This window comes from Anoplophora glabripennis, unplaced genomic scaffold, assembly GCF_000390285.2.
Source record: "Anoplophora glabripennis isolate ALB-LARVAE unplaced genomic scaffold, Agla_2.0 scaffold88, whole genome shotgun sequence".
In the NCBI taxonomy this organism is placed as follows: domain Eukaryota; kingdom Metazoa; phylum Arthropoda; class Insecta; order Coleoptera; family Cerambycidae; genus Anoplophora; species Anoplophora glabripennis.
Genome location: NW_019416799.1, coordinates 730,145 through 752,251, shown reverse-complemented (window position 1 = coordinate 752,251; position 22,107 = coordinate 730,145). Strand labels below are relative to the sequence as shown.

The 22,107-nt window shown below is 33.8% G+C and overlaps 1 protein-coding gene across 3 annotated transcripts; it reads left to right on the top strand.

The window, feature by feature from the left end:
• Positions 1-1,253: 1,253 nt before the first annotated feature.
• LOC108912010 (embryonic polarity protein dorsal-like) lies at positions 1,254-21,097 on the top strand. Of its 3 annotated transcripts, none has more exons than XM_018717127.2 (11): positions 1,254-1,672; positions 1,773-1,826; positions 6,324-6,383; positions 6,582-6,726; positions 9,917-10,117; positions 14,425-14,600; positions 14,881-15,116; positions 15,231-15,462; positions 17,418-17,495; positions 19,762-19,815; positions 20,265-21,097. In XM_018717127.2, the coding sequence occupies exons 2-11, from the start codon at positions 1,808-1,810 to the stop codon at positions 20,768-20,770; spliced, it is 1,707 nt and encodes a 568-aa protein (XP_018572643.1). In that variant the 5' UTR covers positions 1,254-1,672; positions 1,773-1,807; the 3' UTR covers positions 20,771-21,097. The 3 variants fall into 3 exon arrangements, with proteins under 3 accessions (XP_018572643.1, XP_018572642.1, XP_018572644.1); XM_018717126.2 differs by lacking the exon at positions 14,425-14,600 and adding an exon at positions 13,326-13,504 and having other exon boundaries at positions 20,265-21,095; XM_018717128.2 differs by lacking the exons at positions 1,773-1,826; positions 14,425-14,600 and adding an exon at positions 13,326-13,504 and having other exon boundaries at positions 20,265-21,094.
• Positions 21,098-22,107: the final 1,010 nt, after the last annotated feature.

Genomic DNA, 22,107 nt, shown 5'->3' with positions numbered 1-22,107 from the left:
TATCTTAACAAAAAAATGACATACAAAGACAAAAAAAATACAAACTAAAGCCGAAAAAGCTGAAGCTGAAAACCAAACTAAAAGCTGAAAAACCACACTAAAAGCTGAACCTGAGAAACCAAAGTAAAAACTGAAAAACCAAACTAAAAGGTGAAAAACAAACTAAAAGCTGAAAAACCGCACTAAAAGCTGAAGCTGACAAACCAAAGTAAAAGTTGGAAAACTAAACTAAAAGCTGAAAAAACAAACTAAATGTTGAAGCTGAAAAATCAAACTAAAAACTGAAGCTGACAAACCAAAGTAAAAGCTGGAAAACCAAACTAAGAGCTGAAAAAACAAACTAAATGTTGAAGCTGAAAAATCAAAATAAAAACTGAAGCTGACAAACCAAAGTAAAAGCTGGAAAACCAAACTAAGAGCTGAAAAACCAAACCAAAAGCTGAAAAACCACACAAACAGCTGAAGCTGAAAAATCAAACTAAAAACTGGAAAACCAAACTAAAAGATGAAAAACCAAACTAGAAGCTGGAAAACAAAACTAAAAGATGAAGCTGTAAAACCAAACTAAAGGTTCAAACTGAAAAACCAAACTAAAAGCTGAAGCTGAAAAAAACAAACTAAAAGCTGAAAAAACACACTAAAAGCTGAAGCTGAAAACCCATACTAAAAGCTGAAAATACAAACTAGAAGCTGGAAACAAAACTAAAAGCTGAAGCTGAAAAACCAAACTAAAAGTTGAAACTGAAAAACCAAACTAAGAGCTGAATAATCAATCTATCTACTGTTTATTTCATGATTTTGAAGCACAGCTAATTTGTCGAAAAATGGGAATCGGAACTAACACCCTGAATATTGGACAACAATTAAATAATAAACGTTTACTCGAAACGTTTAAAGTCACATTCGCTTTTATCCGTAAATGGGAGTTATTTTTAACAACAACCAATTAGCATAACATTCCCAATATCCACCGGTCGAGTTCCTCTGCAGGGAAACCCATCTCGCACAACAAAAATATATCGCATTGTCCTCCCACACACGCGATGGGTCTATTTATAAACATCTTTATGAACTATCGTCGATAATACCTGTAGAATTATTGTCATAAACCTGACGTCATCTGAACGTAAAGCCCCTAAACCGTAGCGTAGAGAAAGTCCGCTCTGTCGTACTTCCATCTCCAACCTGCCGGCCGAAACCGCGATGGAATAAAATTACTTCATATCAGCAACCAGCCAACAGTCTGTCGTGATCAGCGCGCGTCGTGGCGCAAGAGAGCGGAAAGTGGTGGCACGCCGCGGATATACATTTGAACTTGCGCGCTTTTGATTTAGTCGGTTACGCTACGCACGTGACCGAGGTGCGCGCCCAATCAGACGGAGCTCGGCCGGAATTTCTAGGAATCGTTGTTTGGTCATCGTTTCTTAAAATAATCTCCTCTGGCGGACTTCATTTTACTAAGTTTGTGCTCAGTTTCTGGAAGCAGCTTCGGTTGGCAAGTCTGTTCCTGACATATCTTTATCCACAAAATACTTCTAGTGAAAGTTCGAAAAAGTTTCGACAAGTGCTGGGGAATAGTTTACTGTTTATTTCATTCGCTAAAGTGAACTGTGTATTAGTGATGACCTTGATAGCTTTCAGAGTTTGATTGGAGTATATTATGTTGTTTAAGGTATGGAAGTTTCATGCTAAAATCGTGTAATTTACCTGTGTTCGATTATCATCCTCATCTCTCATTTTTACATTAACTAAAAACCGCTGTTTTTGTCAAGGAACTCGAGAACTTCTACTAGAAATATATATAATCATGGATGAAAACAATTTAGGTGTGTAATTATTACATACGTATTGTTTGTTGTTTGAACGCATGCTAGATTTGTTTTTATTGGAATTGAGTTGCTGGACTCCCAAGTACATAACGTAGAACTTGTGCTCTGCCTACTTAACTTTATTTCTATTTTTAACGGTGAATGAACTAAAATATTTTGGCAAAGGTTTATATTATACGTTTTTATTGCTGGTACTGGATCCGATACCTTCTTGCTCTACCTACAGCAACCGGATTTACACTCGCTTTATTTTGCAACTCTGTATCATGGTGATGCTTAATTAATACGTAATTTTGTTAATTATGTTACTTGTACGTTTTTGTGTTGTTTTGTTTGTGTACACTCATAATAACAGAAACGCATAAAACGGATTTAATAACGTTAATAAATAAAGACACTCCAAATCTGTGAAACGAGTCGTATTGTTCCTTTTTCTTCTCAGTCTGACTTTCCCCCAGCCCTAGACTAAACACGGAAACAAAATTTAGGACAATTACTTTTTTTCTTCACTAATTTACCTATTTTTCCACACAACATCGTCACTGTTTGTATAATTTACCGTACAAACGAAAATTAACGCGGTCACGAAAATAAGTCGTGGTTGCCATGAACTTAGCCGCCTGTGTGAATCTATTATGCCAAAACTAAGCGAAAACAAATTATATTTGTTGATCGGTTTGTTTTGAAAATCATTATAAAACCACAAACCATGGTGGGTGGAGAAAATATTCGTCCATTATCTAAAACGGTGATTTTTTCAGCCACCACATCTTATTTCTTGTGAAATATTCCATTTCACCACCCCTTCATCGACGTCTTATGCTTCGCTTCGATACCAACTGGTCAATTTGTTGTTTAGTACTTTCCCTTATCTCCTTAATCATTTGGACGCCCCTGGAGGAGGATATCGCCGATCTAGAGAACCTCTGCTTTAAAATATGAATCTAATAGTACTTACAAACTCATAGGTACTTGGATAAGCATTAAAAATAATTTAAATTTTAGAAAGTTGTATTTGCTTAATAAATGCCTATTCATAATGATTATAAAAACATTCCTAGAAATAGTGTAATGGTCTAATGACTTTCATAAGATCTAGCGCTGTTAAATTTTTGAACGGTGAGTTAAAAGGGCAACTAATGTGCTTAAACAATTACCCTAAACGATATGTAAAATGAAATGCTTCTGGGTTTCCTTCATGCCCTTTACTGGCGCTTGCAAATACAGATTGCGTCTCGTAGAGAAAAAAAAGAGTCTATGTTGTAGGGGTAAATTTTCAAGGGGTTCAAAGCTCTGCCCAAGACCTCTCGAATCTGCAATATATAAATGAATAGCACCTTCTGCCTTTATTTTTTTCCCACCAAGGCAATTACTAGTTAATCTAAAACTATCATTAATAGAGTACTTAAAAACCCATTGTTTTTGACTACTTCAGTTACAGTTAGATAAAAACGTTATCAAAGAACGACGATCAAAATTAAATTAATATATTTAAGTCAAACATGGATATTGTAGGCACTTGTTATTTTTGTGATTTCTGGAATCAAAATATTATCAAATTCTTTTAATATCCTTCATATTGGGTTTTCCCGATCATCACTGTTATCAGTCCGTTAAAATAGAAAAATTAAATAATTGATAACCTACTATATAGTTTGCGGATATAATGAATAATACTGATAATACCCAAAAGAGGTGCTCTAGGAATACAAAAAATATTTTTATTCAAATTAATGCAAACCACAGACGTTTAAGATTAAAAAATGTCCCTCTATCCTTTTAATACCTTCTCTCTCCTTGATTATAGTCATTGATTATCTTCATTTATAGCATTCGTACATCAATGCACAGCTTCACATCTGTAACTGGACTCTCTTTCATTGTCTGAGGGCCAGCGCGTGTTCTGGTACAGTTATATTTTTATGAAGTTAGCATTGTCAAAGTTCATTCACGAATGTCTCCATCAAGGATATTTTAATAGAAATATATCCTTCCCTCTGGCAGATTTCCAGATTGCCATCTGTTCTCTGCGCTAACCCTGGGCACTACAAAAGTTACGGGACAGGCTGTATACAATAAAGTACCCAGTTATGTACTCATTTAAGACGAACTTATAAATTAATATTTTTCCAGTAAACTATTCTCTATCTTGTCCGTGAGTTACATAATATTATCTCGAAATGCACGATAAATCGCACGATAATGAATTCGTGTGAATATGTATGTATATGAGTACCCCACCTGGTTTCCAATTGTTTATTCCGAGTATAGGACGTTCTTCAATAAGCGTAGAGGACAACTGTCAAGGAAAAATTGGTAATCATAATAATATTACCACGAATTCGTTCTCCGATAGAATTAGACAACAGCACAATTAACAGTCCATTTCATATCCACTGGCAATACATAAATGTAAAAATAATCCTAAAAATAGAAAAAAATATATGCTGGCGCCCAAACATCTTCTGTTATTCTGGAAAATATTATTTGTCACTCCACTTCATCGCTACACAAAAAAAATAACAAGTGTTAAAATTTAAAAAAAGATTGAAAATCTTAGGGTATATTTGCTATTATCTCACGATATATATTTTTTTTTTTTTAACTTTTAAATTATTCATTGTTGCCAAAATTTCCAGCAACCACTACCTACATAACTTTATAATTGAATAAAACAATGTCGAGACTGAAATGTCATAAGTGCTATTTTTAAATAAATTATTTTACAAACGGAACATACCACAATTTCGAGATAACAGAAATATATAATAAACAAAGCAAACGATAAGTAGTATTTTATAAGAGATTTGCGCTCACTTGCAATGTAACAAAACAAACATAGTTGCATTTGAGATAGCCAGCACGCACCTATTTTTCGACAAACGGTACGTCTAAACCCAGTTCTATATAAAATCATCTACGCAGCACTAGGGCCTTCTCACGAAAATTAGCAACTGTTTTGTTCCAACGCTACCCTTCTAGCTGTTAATTACATTGCATTGGTGTCCATTACAGAAGATTGTTAAATTAAATTTGTTTCTTTAACAATGTGAAAAATATCTCTTTCAATTTATTTCGTTACACGTGCCGACAATTTTTTATAAATTCCTCCTAAATCTATAACTTTGAAGGTTGAGTAATCGGATCATTTGAAATCGACTGACTCAAGATACATCCGGTTACAGGAAATTTACTAGATTCTCGATTATAAACTATGGGTAGCTTTGACAGTTCACTTTGCGATTTAATTAAACTTCTGAAAATGTTTTCTGCGAGTATGAAGTGTCAATTTTGGCCTTTCCTGAGTTTATTTCTAAGAAATCTTAAGGTTTGTCATAGATTGAAACAAAACTGAAGGTTTTTCTTTGGCGAGCATACTCATTTGGCCCTACAGTCTATATCAAGACAAATGTAATAGCCCTTTTCTCAAAGATCTCGGAACAAAGTTGTTGCGAGTGAAGACAAGAGAATATTAGAATTTTATTGATTTCCTATGGCTAAAAAAGTTGAACCACATTCAACGAGCAATAGAACTAGGTTAACATCTCATTTTGAAATAAATTGGATCTATCTCGTTAATTATCATTGACGAATTGTACGCTCCAAAAGTTCAAACATAACCTGTATTTACACTTCTGATCGCACGCTCCATCCACTACAATACTATTAAGTAATAAAAAATACAAAAATAAACAAGATCGCGCCTTTTCAGACTATCTAATTTTATTTAGCAACTTGTAACTGTATCTCAGCTACCACTTAGTCGGTTATAAATATGATTTCGCAGACGCTAAAACCGAAATTCACAAAATAAACACAATAGAATGGGACTTGACCTCTGGGAAAACCCAGAATTCTACGAGAGGTATCTGATACATACCTAATCGTTGACCCCAACAAGTCTACTTAGTATTTATGCACCTATTCGATCTAGATGATTAGTCATGTCGTAACAGTCTAGGCAACCAATGCAGACGGTAGAGGTCAGAAAGATACATATTTTTTTTAAATTGCAATTAAAATACGCAGTTTTTATTTATTTTTGTTTGAATCACACAAGAATTCGATAAGGCTTGCATGTCAGTTGAATCAATTGACAGAGATTAGATAAGGATTTATCTACTTGCAGCCGTTTTCTAGACTATATAGCGGTATTTTAATTATCCACGAAATAATGTAAGTAAAAACTTTGGAAGATGTTCGCTTACTATACTCGTACATACATTCTCGGAAGTATTCAAGCTCTTAAGCTCCAGATGATGCTAACTTATTTAACGAAACGCTCATTGAGAAAACTAGAACGTTTGCCGTTTTACCATTTGTTTATCACATAGATTTGTAGCAGTTTGAGTAGTTATTGATACTAACTGAACAACTATTAAAAGAACTGGGAAAAGATCTCGCATTTCATTATTTTTAATCATTGTTTACCGCGGACTCTTCCTAGTTAATTTAAGTGGTTTACTTAAGTATTAAAACGCTTTCTTTGTTTAGATAACGCGATTCAAAATGATGAGGCCACAAGAGATAGCAGTAACTTGTTGAGTGATGTCAGTAAGTATCGAATTTTAAGTTAAATATTTAAATATTAGAGTTGTTTTCAGCAGTTCGAATTTCCTGTTCATACATAAAATGTAAATTTTTCAAAACATCAAATCTTTGTCTTCCAAAATCAGTATATGTACTTTTATTGCTGCTTTAACCTCTAGGATGAATCTGCACTTTTTACTAACACCGCATTTTCTCTTTCAGTTGAAGTCATTGCTACAGACCCGGACTTTAGGGAGTCCAACAATAGTCAGCAAAGCAACACGATGTTCAACGGAGGCGGCGAAATATCTCAGCAGCAGCAACAACCGGCCCTACAGCCGCCATCTGCCGCTCAGCAGCCAAGAAGGTAAATATACCCGACAGTTAAAAGCAGAGAAAGTTCTACGAACGCTGTCCTGTTATTTTGGTATTATAAAACTGATCGTTTCGGTCGTCGTTATAGGAAGGTCGAAAAATATATAAGTTCGGATTAAATGAACGCTATGAATTATTCATCAGAAAGGGGATTTACAGTGTGACTAGTTTTTTAGGCTTTAATTGAAGCATTATCGACTGACTCGGTGACAGGTGAATGTCGTCGATCAGCACCAATTAGATGCAGTATGATAACGCTAAAATCCTCATGAAAAGACGAATGATTTAGACTACGTATGTAGTACTAGCAACCTATTATTAGTTCAAATTATTGCTATTCAGTTTAGTAAAGTTGTATCTCATTCCTAGCCTTAAAAGATATTGGTTCAAAAATCTCTAACTAGAAGTTTCTTCAATTCAGGTCTTCTCATTATTTCGCAGAACTCGTTGCGGCATCTGTTTCCCTTCAAATTGCATTTTGAATCGTTCAAATGTCTTCTTCTCTTCCAAGAAATTGTACTCGATGCTACTGGTTGTTTTCAAGATTTCTTTGAGCTCTGAAATGAAAAAAAGCATGTAGAATACTACACAATTTTTTTAGAAGATGCATATGAATGTATTGTTCTTCATTAAAATGTAGCATTATACCTTCGAAATTCGATATGGGACATCCAATATGGCAGACTCCTAAACTCGTGCCGCGCTAGGAATAATTAATTTTAAATAACCCCTTCCGCCAAAAGTGTCAGTCGTTGATTTTTATAAATGCAATGTACGTTCCTGGTTAAATGAATAAGTTTGCTCCAATTCGTCTTTTTGAGATACGGTGTTTATTTAAATTATTTTTTCTTTTCAACGTTGCACAAATAACCAATTAAATAAAAAATGTATAACTAGTGTCGTCGATCATAATCGGTTTTACTATTTTTAGTATATTTTGCTTTTAATTATTTCACAAGATCTTATAAATTTTATATCGCATTACATCATAGCAAGGCACCTGCAGATTATAAAACTATAACTGATCATCAAGGTTGCACTGAAAAAAATAGTCAACTCTAACAATAGTGAATAAACAGTGTCAGTCGATGAAAATAGAAAGTCCCGACAGAAGCAAAATTACTGAAATGTCTATGTGGGAGTAAGGGTTCTGTCCACGCAGAATGTCAAGTTCGTCCCACTTCTGTTTGTACTTTTATTGTATCCCGAAAATAAAAAGTTACCTCACGTTGCGAAATCCAAAAGTATCAGTTTCTTCCCACTGAGAGAAAATTAGATTTCCAACAAAAAAAAATCGAATAAGTTTAGGTATTTGTTCCTATCTAGACATTATGTATTGCGAAATGTTAAGTCACTTCCGGAAAGTTACAGTTACAGTAACGAAAACTTAAAAAATCAATAATATATTTTCACATGGTGATCAAATTTATTTATATTAGTATTACGGCGAAGGAATTTATTATTTTTTTGGTGCTATGACTTAGAAAGCACGTGGGAGAGGCACGAGAATGTCACAAATATTTGAAACATCCTGGCAGTACTTCAAAATAAAATATGGCTGAAATAATAAAAGTCATCTTGCTCGCGGAATGCCTAAACGGCTTTCGAAGAAATGCCGTGGCATTAAATTTAGAAGATGTTTTTATGAAATCTGCTGCCCCATGTCAATTAAATAAATGGCTGTAAGGCAATTGCGAGTTGTCTCTAAATATAACACTCGTTTAAATCGGCGACTGAAATCTAGTGGACCGTGAAGATGTGCGAGATAACAAGAGCCATACAGGGCGTGGCGCAACATAAGAAGTCAAACATGTATAGTTATTTGTACTTAAAGCTCCCGTATATTAAATTAATATTAATTAAAATACAAATCCTAATATTTACTGGAATAGAAATAACACTACTCTTTCATAAAAATATCTATCCGGCGCCACTGCCTGAAAGTTCAGTTTGGATGCAACAACCTTTCTTCTCGTAGTACAAGAACTGCATAGACAAATCCGTTAATTTGAATTTATCGTGCTATTTGTAAGCTTTCGTTTTTAATTCCTGATAAAGACCAGTATACCGATCCATCGAAAACAAATTATAAAAGATCTCCAACACTTTTTCAAAGTCTGTGACGAGAATTCTCATTCATCCATAAAATATTACTGTTCTTTCAGGTATGACTTTTTTTTCTGCTTTTTCGATCAAGTATTATTTCCTCTACTATCCTTATATTGTTAACTAAACCGTTTTGGAACCGATTACTGGAGCATTGTTTTCGCTGTGAGCGCTCGTGGCTACGGCATGGAACATGCTATTTTGACTGTCTAATTTTGTGGAACACCGAGAGCTGGCGAGCGAATTTCATCGGAGTTTATAAATAAACCGGAGATGATAGGATTGAAGTAACTTGAACATCTGAGCTTCTTGCTCGAGTTCCGTATAAAATTATGACTGCAATTTATATTCCTCGTACCTTGTATTTAACTGTAAATTTCTTGAAACCGTAATTTTTTTTAGATGTATTTAGACCTCACATAATATCAAATAAACACATGAAAGCGACGTCAAATTTTAACCAATCCATTTTCTATTTTAAAATTTTCGATAAAAATATGTTCCATCGTTAAATGTATTCAAAATCTCGTCCACTATACGCTCAGGAAAGCGTTTAATGTTGAATCTTTCATAGGTTATGTTCACTTACCGATATCGTTGATAAAAATAACTTTTAATACTATTGAACTTGAACTGACCGATCAGGCTAATATTTGTTCACTCTTAAAAATAAAATAAGTAGGTACAACAACTAAACATTAACTTTACAAGTAACCATCAAACATTTGCCCTGTGGACTTCATCAGCAAATAGACATGACAATCTTTGTTCCCGCCAAATTCAAATGTTATACGTGGAAAGTGGAACACATCATAGACCACCGAACACATATATCACAGAATACTAGGTATTCCGCGACATAGCATCAACATAGTTTTTGCGATGTTGCCGCAATGAAAGTTAATGATTTTAAAGATATAAAAAACTCATAGATATTAAAAAACTACTTCAAATGATTGAGCAGGTTCGAATCATCGTGGGTATGCGTGTCAAACGTGACTGTAATGCATATTATTTTTACTGTTACAGTAAGAAATAACTAATAGATTAACGATAATTGTTATTCTTGTTGTCAGGCAGCCTTATGTAAGGATAATCGAACAGCCTGCCTCAAAGGCGCTCAGGTTTCGATATGAATGCGAAGGAAGATCCGCGGGATCTATTCCAGGAGCTTCCAGCACTCCAGAGAACAAGACTTTCCCGACAATACAGATCGTCGGTCACCAAGGCAGGGCCGTCGTTGTAGTTTCCTGCGTTACAAAGGATGCGCCCCACAGGTGAGTCGAGCGTTTGCTTTGATTTTTTAATTTAAAATTTGGCAGGCTTTTACCGAAGCTTTTATATAACTATTATAGTATTTGCTTTTTTCTGAAAAAATACTTTTCGCAAAAAAGGTTCCAATTTGCAATGATAATTTTTCAATAATTACGTAGTACGTACTAAACATCTTTCACTAAACACAAAAACACAGTAATGTCCTCTCATTTCCTATATATATCCTCTGTCATGCATTTGCAAGTTTCAAATATTCTTAGCGATCTCTGTCCTTTAGGTACCAAATATAAGCATAATATTGTACCAAATTTCCTTTATTTAACACAATTCGTTGATTGAAATATTCTCTTCAGTCAACGCACAATTTCATACACAGTTTACAAACTTTGACAACTGTGACAACCAAGAATAACAAAATATTTCGCGCACTAGCGCTGCTGTCGCTTATATTTGTTTTTTGTTTCGCGAAATTTCCATAGCTTTCTAAGAATAGTATAAAACAATCACTAAACTTCTAAAAACATGAAAGCAAGAAACAACGTATTCTAGAAAGATCGTGAAACAAATAAGTAAACAAGTGTATAGACAAGGCGCACTAAGTAGACCTAATTTCGACTGAAAAATTAAACATTTAAAAAATTATGATGTTAAAAAAAAGGAACAAACTTATTATTTTATTGCTATTCAAGGAAGGTACCCTTGAAATATATAGCTCTAAGTTTGTATTACTGCTCTGTCTATTAAATTTAATGGCACAGATTTTATAATTACTCTTTTATTAACATTAATTCCTCGGTTAAGCTCTTAAAACCACCGGTAGGTGTGGCCTTGGTCACCGCCATATTAATTCTATGTTGTAGATAATATCTAAATTCGTAACATCCACGAGATCTTTATGTTTCTTTAACTACATTTCCAGATATAAACAGTATCATTAACCATTCGCGAAATAAGTAAATAAACGCTGGCATTAATTTAATTATGACGTTTTAATGGCAAACCGTAGATTTTTTAAATTTATAGCTTCGTTATCGATCAGACATTAATGTTTCAGGATTCAGACCTCGTTCTTGTGTTTCCAAAATCCTGTTGTATATATCGTTTTTGTTTTTAAATCATCTTTTATGAATGTCTATATTTTTGTAATTATTTTCTTTCACTGTTCGGTTTTTTGTAAACATATTTGTTTGCGCCCATTGGTTTCAAATTAAAAACATAAACCTCGGAATCAAAAAAAATAGTCCAATGATCAACCTGGACGATAGAAAACGTAGCGACTTTTTGTTTTGCTTGTTAGTTTGTAATATTTTATATTTATTAAAGGTCATGGCGAAAAAGTACGTCTTTTCTATTATTGAAATAACATTTTCAGTCGACCTCGACAATACCGTTTTGGCAAAATGCGTGTTGAGAACAAAACCATTATAATATGTGTAAAAACATCCATAAAAATTACAGGCTTTCGATTTAGCTCGTTACAAAGAAAATCGTCTCCAGCGCCACCTGTGTGGTCACTGCGCGAAAGCATGAACGCAGATTATTTCTTACCCGGTTTTCCTATTTTCGACGCACCATAAATTTAAATTCAACCAATCAGCTGCTTTAATTTCCGTTTATAGTCTGAATCTTGGAGGTCGAAAGAATTCGTTCCAGACAAGAAAGCAAAAGATGGGATTCGTGAATCTCAACCAATTGCGTAATTTTTAGGTAAAAATAAGTATATCAAATATATTGGAAGGCAGTAAATACGTCTTTTCTTGAAAAAAAACACGAATTTATTCGAAATATATCGAATTCCATTATCGTTATAAGAATAACTGAGTAAATTGTAATAATATTTTCTTTCATCAACTATTTGCATCTCCCATAGGCATCGTGTACATTTTTGTGTATTTACTTACAATTATGTAATATATTTTTGTCAACATTTATTTTATTTTTTTTTTTTTTTCATCTATTAACAACAAACCTACAGAATTAAATTATGTTTTTATTTTGAATCACTTATATAAATTATGTGTATTTTTCTCCTCGGTGTGCATTTAACGATAATGTAGAATAACAAACTTAAACGAGTAGGTAGGTAAAGTGTTTAACCTTGACAACGACATTGAGTGTTTGTTTATGATTATTGTTAACTTTACGTTTAATATTGTTTAAAAATCGCATCGTTGATTTTCATGATTATATCGCAGCTACTTAAAATATTTTGCATATCAGGAAAAGAAAACTGTCGAAAAAACAGTCTGCAATATGCTTATTAAAGTCGTTTTAATTGTTAATAACCTTTTAATTAAATGTACGGTTTTTTTCGATCCCTGCCATAAATGTCTCCTATATTTGTTTGCCGAAATAATGTAATCTGATCATCTAAGTATTTCTATTATTCATGTTTTCGAGAAAAATAATAGTACTAATATTTTTTAATAAATTGATAAAAAACAAACATCTTATAGCCAGGCGGGTGTTTGTATTATGGTCTGGGATAAAGAAATGTTGTTTATAGTATAAATTAAAATAATTCTCATGAATGTAGTGTAAGACAAACACGAGAAACTCGGTACCGATCACACCCACATAACCAGGTGATTTATAGGCCCGTATTTTTTCCCGAGAAATATTCAAAGATTTACATGTACTAATTATTTACTGAATACTGTTGCAGTTTTACCAATTTCACTTGTGTGGTCTGATATTTTTTAGGCATTTCTTATAGGTACTGTTAAATGTCTAAAATAATATATACTTAATATAATAATTTATTTCCCTACTACATAAACTAATGCAAAAAATTAAAGGGTCAAAAGAATTTCCGAAATTTTTCCGTAGTTTTTAACGGACTGTATTTAGGTGAAAAATGGTCGTATCGGGGATTAAAAAAGCATTTTTAAGCCCTTTATTTTTTTGCATTAGTGTATTATAATACAAAGCCTCTCATAATAACAAATAGTTTCAACGGGAATCACAAAAATATTTTCACTTAACTTTTAAATTAAAAATTTACAAAGATCAATATGCACTACACCTATTATATTGTTCATTATAGTTTTCCTCCATTAAAATTTCTTCACCCATAAACCAAAAATTATAAATCACACACGGAGCTTTCGATTGACGAATCATTTCACCGCGAAATATATCTGAACAAAACAAGTTTCACAAAAACTAAACATTGAACTAAGAACTTATTTTTGTTCAAATTTATTTCAGGCCTCATCCCCATAACTTAGTAGGTAGAGAAGGCTGTAAGAGAGGAGTATGTACGTTAGAAATACCGACCGACACAATGACTGTACATTTCTCGAATTTAGGCATTCAGTGCGTAAAGAAAAAAGACATAGAGCACGCTCTGCGAGTTCGAGAAGAAATTCGAGTTGACCCTTTCCGAAGTAAGTTTTTTTTCGTTGATGAATGTTTCACTGCTTTGCATATTTTCAGTGTTGACTGTGTGCACCCGTCTTGCATGAGTAGTTTGAATTTTGGTGTTGGTTTTATGTATGTGAAGATCTTTACACATTTAGAAAGTTAAGGCCGCCATTTTGAAAAAGACGCTAAATGTAAAATAAACATTGTCAGGCGATTTTAGTTTTATATTCAAAATCTGCATCTGCAATCAACAATATGGCGGCCTTAAATATACATCCAAACCCACTTATTGTGCAATATTTTCATATCTGAAAACCGCATACAATTGTTTATCAGCTGAAATACACATTTTAATAAACTATGTCGCGTTAATTTAGTAATTTTGTATGTTAAATTAAAAGAACTGTTAAATCAAGATCTATTTTAAATTATATGCCAAAGGTATAGCCCCGTAACTTATCGTCGAATGTCGGATCGATAGGTGACATTCCAAAGACGGATTTAATGTCCAGAAAAAATAACATAAACAAATAAAAGAGACCCAGAGGCCGGCGCTCTTGCGTTGTTGGCAATTGGTGCGGCTTGTATTAAAATAAAGAAACTTATTATTCCTATTTAAATCTGCTATTGTTAAGTTCTTAAATTAATTTTCCTCTGAACCTTTTCATCGTTTTTCTTTTATCGCAAAACTAGAAAATTTATGGTTGATTCTTCCATTTTCCCGGCTAGATACAAATTTAGTTTACCCAGATTTCTATATAATATAGTTGTCTATTTCTTTAAACTAACTTTCCCATTGCAAATTGGATTTCGAAAAATAAATCGTACATGAGTCTGCCAAATTTCAGAACTTATATGTTTATGAAACGAAATATAGTTTTGTATGGATGCAATAAAATCCAATAGAAGACACTTTTCTACGTCATACCTTTTTTTTTTTAAGGCCACATCCACATAATATAGTCGGTAGAGAGAACTGTCGAAATGGACTATATAAGATAGAATGTGATGCATCGAGTTTTATTCAGTTGTCAAATTTAGGTGTACAATGTGTAACAAGACGGAAAATGGAAGAGTCCTTAAAAATAAGGCAACTACTCAAAGTTGATCCGTTTAATAGTAAGTTGAATTCCACGACAATATAACATGCAGGGCTGCCTTAAGTATGTCACATCTTAAAGTGGTACAATAAGTTGGGTTATTAGTAGACATTGCATGAGCTTCCACCAACATGTAAATAAAAAAACAATAATTCTTAGAAAATTTATGTGTTTTTCATTATTCAACTACAAGTTTTATACTTACAAAAAGCTTTGCGAATTTTCTAAGATTAATTAACACAAAAAATTCAGATATTCCTAACATTTATTGGATTTGTAATATTTTATTTGATTTTTAGCTGGTTTCGGGCATCGTAATCAACCCACATCGATAGACTTAAACGCGGTGAGATTATGTTTTCAAGTGTTTCTGGAAGGTAACACCCCTGGAAAATTCTCCGTGCCACTACCAGCTGTCGTCAGCGAGCCCATTTATGACAAAAAAGCTATGTCAGATCTCAGTATTATTAAGCTATCCGACTGTGTGAGTTTCGTAGACGGTGGAAGGAAAGATATCATACTACTATGCGAAAAGGTAAACAAAATCCAGCGTACAAATAAAATGACAAAAGTTTGAGAACCGCTGGCATAGTACCGATAACAAAAGTTTGAGAACTGCTGATGTTAAGCTCGTTTTTTTTTGTTCAAGGTCGCAAAAGAAGATATCCAAGTGAGGTTTTATGAAGAAAAAGGTGATTGGGAAGCGTTTGCCGATTTTCAGCCGTCCCAGGTACACAAACAACACGCAATTTGGTTCAGGACGCCGAGGTACAAGACTTTAGAAGTTACGGAACCTGTGAAGGTATTTATCCAGCTCCGCAGGCCTTCGGATGGTGCGACAAGTGAACCTCTTCCTTTCGAACTGCTGCCTCTCGATTCAGGTAGGCCTCCGTATTGGTCGTTTAGAAGAAATTTTGCCAAAAAAGCGAACTACAATCTTTTTAATTCCATACTTGCTAACGATGCCAAGTTGGTTGCTAAGAGGCAATTGGGTAAATTGGTGGAGGGCAATGAGCAGGATCAGGCAGTTGAAAATTCTGCGGCAGCTGCTTCTGTTGAGAACCAACCCCAAGTTGTACCCGCAAACGATAAGGCGGATTTAAACACAAATTGGAGTGAAGCTATGGAAACGAATAACAATGATATCAAGAGTCAAGAAATGGATTACGCGGACGTCGTGAAACTAACCAAGGACGATAACATTTTGTTGAGTAATAATAATAGTAAAATGGAAGAGAAGTCGTTCAACGAACTTATAAATCAAGTTGCCGAGCTCGATGAAATTTACTCCGATACACAAGCTCGCTTACAGAGAGAGTTAAAAGACGTCGAGAGACCCATACAAGACGTTCCGTTCAATGAATCCTTCGATGATGCTAAAACGTATTCGAGTTTACAGTTGGCTTTTAAAAATCCAATTCAAATCGATCTTCAAACCACGGAAGAAGTGGTAGTGGTAAGCCCAGTGAGCCCAGTAATAAACATGCCTCTGAACAACAAGCGTGAAAACGAAATCGAGAAGTTGCCCCCTCTACCGCCCAAACGTACCAAAAAAATTGAAACATACATAGGCGGTTCGATGACTAGCATCCAACTGACCGAAATCCCACTGGAGAATAAACTCAACAGAACCAGTTCGACGCGTAACGCACCTGTTCGCTCGCAATCGTTTAACTTACAGAGACCCAAGTCGCAGGCCGATCTGATCCCTCCCGGTAAACGTTTACCGCCCACGCCCAATTTCTCCACATTACCAAATCCCAAGAAGAAGGGATTCTTTTCTAGGCTCTTCAACCGGAAAAGCAAAACCCCTGGTACCTCTCGGGAGACCAGCGTCACCCCCTCGACTAAAAGCAATATATTTTCCAGCACGAAATCTCTCCAAGCCAACAGTAACTTGGCGAAGAGCTCTGGCAACATATCGACGCATTCTGCCAACAGTATACGCATCCCCTTAAAAGACAGCCCCCCCTCTAGCAACCTGAACTTGGCAATCCCCGACAGTAACGCTTTGTACCCAATCACAAATAAAAATCCTTTGAATTTGACAAATGATGATTTCGACATGAACCTCGACTTGACGGAGGCGGAACATTACGCTCTGTATACGGCGATGGCCCCGCACGCCACTCAGAGCGAGTTCGACGAAATGTCTTGTTATTACGCTCCCGTAGAAGGGGGCAAATTACTGACAGCCTCCGACGTTTTAGCGAGACTATCATCAAAGACTTAATATCCGTCAGTTAAAGTAATTTTCGGAATGGTATTGTACATGTGTATATTCCTCAATACATGTCGTTTGTTGTACTTACTTTACGGATAAAGGGTTGATTGTTTTCATCCTTTATTTATTGATATTTATACAATTTTTTTTGGAAACGATCAATAACCAAAGCTAAATCTTTAAAGATTTGCTTCAAACATTGTCTTGAATTGAATCGAACCCAAATTGAAGTTGTCATTTTGACATAATAAAAACTGTATAACACTCGACAAGGTGCGAACTGAAAGAACTACAGGTGGTATTCATAGACGGATGATTCTAGCGCATCGAAATAGGTCTCGGCACTGTGCCGCGGTGTCACGCTAATTATTAAACTGAACACTGCAATTGGTGATTATTGTGATCGGCTGCCCGATTTTCTTTCATTTCACAGACTCTACACAGACGGAGAATATGAACAACAGTCGGACAACTTTGAAGGCATAATAGCTTCGGTTATTGATTTTTTTGTAGGACTTGTGTTTGTTTATCCTTTTTGATATTTTAAACATTTGAATATGTATTTGACAGTGTTTATTTCCTTTTATTTATGTTTGTTTATCATGTTTTTAGAACCAGGCATACTAAAACGAAAGAGACAAAAAATTGACGACCCTAGCCTTATTTTAAAGCACTTGCAGGATGCTGACAGTAAGTTGTTATTTTTTTTGTCTCGGTTTATATTTGGTGTCGGGCAGTTCTTCATTTACTTGTCTTACTCGGGATGTCCCGAAAATACAAATTACTATTTATAGGAAAACGTGGCAAATAACATTTTTGTGTCAAATTTTTTAGAAAAAAACTAATTTCTGGGACATCCCGGTATATATTTCCGAACGTACCACTCAGTATAAAAGTACTGAATGTCAGTTTTTACTTCTTCAATTTCGGTTATTTTATATTTGGTGGTACTTGAAATTATTTGCTCTATTTGTCTATTCAAGAATTTCAGTGACTTGAGACCACTGAAATAAAAAAAAAAATGTACAGAAAATTGCTTTTGGGTGGAACACTTGCACAATTTTGTGTAAAAATTTAGCAGTGTGCTAATGAAAGGATATCACTAATCTTCGACATATTATTTTAAAATGAGACCAACTTGTGGTTTTTTTACTGTTTTCGTTTCATGATGACGTATGATACTCGTAATTTTTGTTTAAGAAATTCAAAAAAGTTCAAGACATTTTATTCAGCATGGGTTAAAAGTATATGTGGCTCATCAAGAACCAGGAATTTCTGTAAAATTTTTTGGAAAACACGGCTTTAATGAATTTTTTATATTTCCAATGGTTTACGCGATAAATTGTGAAAATAACATGTCGATTCTGTTACCTCTCCCATATACTTAGTGGTTTACGAGCAAAAAAATAAATTATTTTTCCTTGTCGATTAGGTACACATACCAAACAGTTATCAAAAACGATTTTCATTTTTGACATGCATTTTGCAAAAATTCTTTTTTATCAATAGGAATATCTAAGCAAGTATGAAATAAAAATTGAATAAAAAAAATAAAAGCTCATTTTTTCGGCCATTTTAAGATTTGAAAATTATCTCAGGGGGGGGGGGTGGGCTCAAATCAAAAAAATGTATTGGAGGTACCCTATTTGCACATCATTATGAAACACCCTGTATATAAAAAAATTCATTCGAATTATGTTTACCAAAAAATTTTAGAGGGGTTTTAGGTTCTTAATGAGACACTCAATATATTAAAACAATTACAAACAGCTATTTAGAGTGGAAATACACTTTTTATTTGAATCCTCTGTATACATTTTGGATCAAGATTTGATTTAAGAGTTAGAGAAATGTCTATATTTTATATATTCTTAAAATCAGTGTAATAATAAAAAACTCCAGAACGGTTTCTAAACAACCGTTTTGTGACGTTAAAAGAAAAATGGGAAAAAATATTTTGCACATCCTTGGACCAAACGATATTTTTTAAATTTATTGTTGATAATAAAGTTGGTAATAGTTGGATGAGTACCTTCATAATTTGATTAATAGAATGACCGATATACTTACATCAAAACGGTGCTCATTTTCTAATATCTTAATGTGGATAAAATAAAAGTTTTTGTCTATCTTGTGACTGTTGACACTTTTATTCTACTTTGTTTCTTTTTGTACGTAATATGTTAGAAATTACTGTTTGATTTTAGCTAGTCGTAAGATCTAGTCAAGTTTATACTCTCGTTTTTGTTGCGATTTTAAATAATTTTTACAAAGAGGGTTATCTGTTGAAGAATTTAATGTGTGTTACTGTTGGAGAGTTTTTAAGTAGATTGTTAGGTTTTTGAAGCTTTATACATTTGTAACTGCTTTTATAATATTGATAAAATATACAAATTTTTTATCTAAGCAGTGTTTTTGTCAAAAACGCCTTTCAGCCTCACGATATCTGGGAAGGATACAAAAGGTACATAAAGCGTGTGTGTGAAATTGCATGATTTAAATTTTTTGTTTGAAATTATTTTACTTTGGAATGTTGCAGTTGCATTGTTTGAAAAAATTGTATATGCTCTTCACTAATACACATCTTACTTTCTTCCACAGCTTTTTTATAACACTTGACTGAAATTTACCAGATGCCATCCAGTTTTTCACTAGTTTTGTTTTCAATTGCGTGTTTTCTACTTTTGCACGTCATAATAGAGCAGTAACTAAAACTTTTTAAAATATAATTCTAGTAAATTTCAAATCTTAGTTATTTTAATTTTTTTAGTAGAAACCGATTTAATGGACTTGGAATTTAACGTTTTGAGTTTTACATATTTCTGTAAATTTGATTTTTATGGAGTCCAATAAGTCTCTTTCTAAAGCAAGTAGTTCAAAATTGTGTTTTAACTAAGCTTAGAAACATAGTCAACTTTTTGTAAGATAAGCATCTAATTATTTTCTTTATGTCTAGGTAAGGGTCGTTTTTCCATGAACATGATGGATAAAATCAAATCTGAACCAAGAGGTTTGTAGTCTTAATTTTTATTATTATTATTATTAGTATTATTAATAATTAATTAAGGTGCTATTCTAAAAACCTTTTACTTTAAGCCTAATCCGATTTTACAGTCGTCGTTGCCATAGTGTTTACAGTAGTTTTTTAGTAGGTAGTCAAAAATGGCTTTATATCAAAAATTCAAAGTTTTGGGTTTTTTTTTGTGAATACAGAAATAAACATTTTTCATTCTGTTTGGTAACTATTAATTAATTTGGTTCAATTTTTGGAAACTGAAAGAACTTTGATAGATTAAGAAAAAAAATGCACATTAAATAAATCGAAAACACATATCAAATCTACCAGTCAAAGAGGGGGCCATTTTTAGAGCTTCTTATTGAAAATTATAAAAGTAAATCATGGAATTCAGAAAAGGGACCAATTTGTGATATTGTCAATTACAAAATTTGTATTTTCAGATTCGACTCCTTCCCCTTACGGAGGCTTAAACCCCTACGGGGGCATCAGTCCAGGGTACGTCCCCAACCTCTCCCCTCAAAGCTACATTGCCCAAGGCCCCACCCCGTCACCACCGGAATACCAGTACAACATTCCTACGAATAATTCCAACATGTCGGAAGGCAGTCCGCAACCGCTGTGGAATAGCCCTTCCACCTCGATCGGTATAGCAGGGGCTCTCCAGAACCCAGTTTGGAATATCACCTCTCCCATCTCAAACGCAGTGCCGCAATCTGAGAACTTACTGTTCGATCTAGACAATCGAGTGAATATAAATTCGGACGAACTTGATGCGACACTAAAAACTATGGATGTGGAGTCCACTCCACTCCCGGAGATAGAGAATTTGTCGTTTTCCGACATTCCCCCCAACCAAGACCAGAATATGACGGATAGCTTGACAAGGCTGGCCAACAACACGCTGGACAGTATCTGTCAGTTGAATAACATGTATCCGCCCCAATAGTAGTTGTTTCGTACGTTTCATAGCCAACTAGGATCGAGCTATTTATTATTCATACTCGACGTTTACCAAAGCCTCTAATAAATTTATGATGATATTACACAAATACCTACCCTCTTCATCCCGTATTTCCCAAATTTTGATATGCTTGTTAAGAGTTTTGCAAGAGGTATTAGTTAGTAAGTTTTTAAGAGTTGAGTATTTCTGTGATGAACAAATATATTCTTTTTATATGTTAATTACATTAGTAATTGTACAAAGTTTTATATTTTCAATTTTATTAGAAAATTATATTTTATAGTTTTATAAATATTTGTACGATAATTTGTACATAAAATAAATATATATCGTTGTAGTTAAGTTACTGTTTTTTAATAGTTGAAGGATAATTAAAAAAATTTCTAGATGTATACAAAGTGTAACTTCGAATGGGTGTCGTATTTATACAGGGGAAAATTCCAACATAAAAATTGAACATTTCTTTTAACTTTTTTTATGATTTTCATACTTCGCTACTGGACAAGTACCTACTTAGGCGGGCTAACGTAACCTCAAACAACCACGAGCTACGGTGTACATAATAATAATAATTATTATTATTATTAAACAGTTGAAAGGAGCAGAAGTCAAAACTTATACTCTGACAAAGACAGAGGTTGATAAATTGCTTAACTACTAAACTAAAAATACTGAATAATTATAAATGGTTAGAATACATACCGTTACAAATACTTATGTTGTACAAATAGACGAGAAATGGAAATGGATGATTTCAATTAAATATGTAGTTCCTAGATAATATACTGAAATGCTGTTACACACTCACTTAAAAACTCACTTTAAATTACTCACGTTGAAGTTTGAATATGTCAATTTTTTTCTTGAATAAACCTACAGATGTCGCGGTCACAATATCACTGTGCAGGTGGTTCCACGAACTATACACTGAAAAGTTCTGCCTATGTTTTAAAGTGTAAAGCTTTTTTTGAGGAGTTTGAACAGAACCTTAACTCTATTGGGCGACAACAACTTGCTAACATCACAAAAATGCCCATGATTGTAATAATCAGGTCACCTCTTGTTCTTTGTTCTGATGGATGTGGAAGATTTAATGGTAGGTATCGGTTTTAATAAGTCTGATTTTTCAAAATGTTTACTTGTCTAGTGGCTTTTTGTTGTTCGTCGTTCCAATACTTCTTTAATCTGCTGCCCATTATTATATCGGTAAGGGGGAGCAGTTTAAATGTTTTAAATACTATTTAAATTTTCAATAGAATAACTAAAATAAGAATTTGAATTACAATAAAAAATGCAACATGACGAGACTTGAAACTTGAATC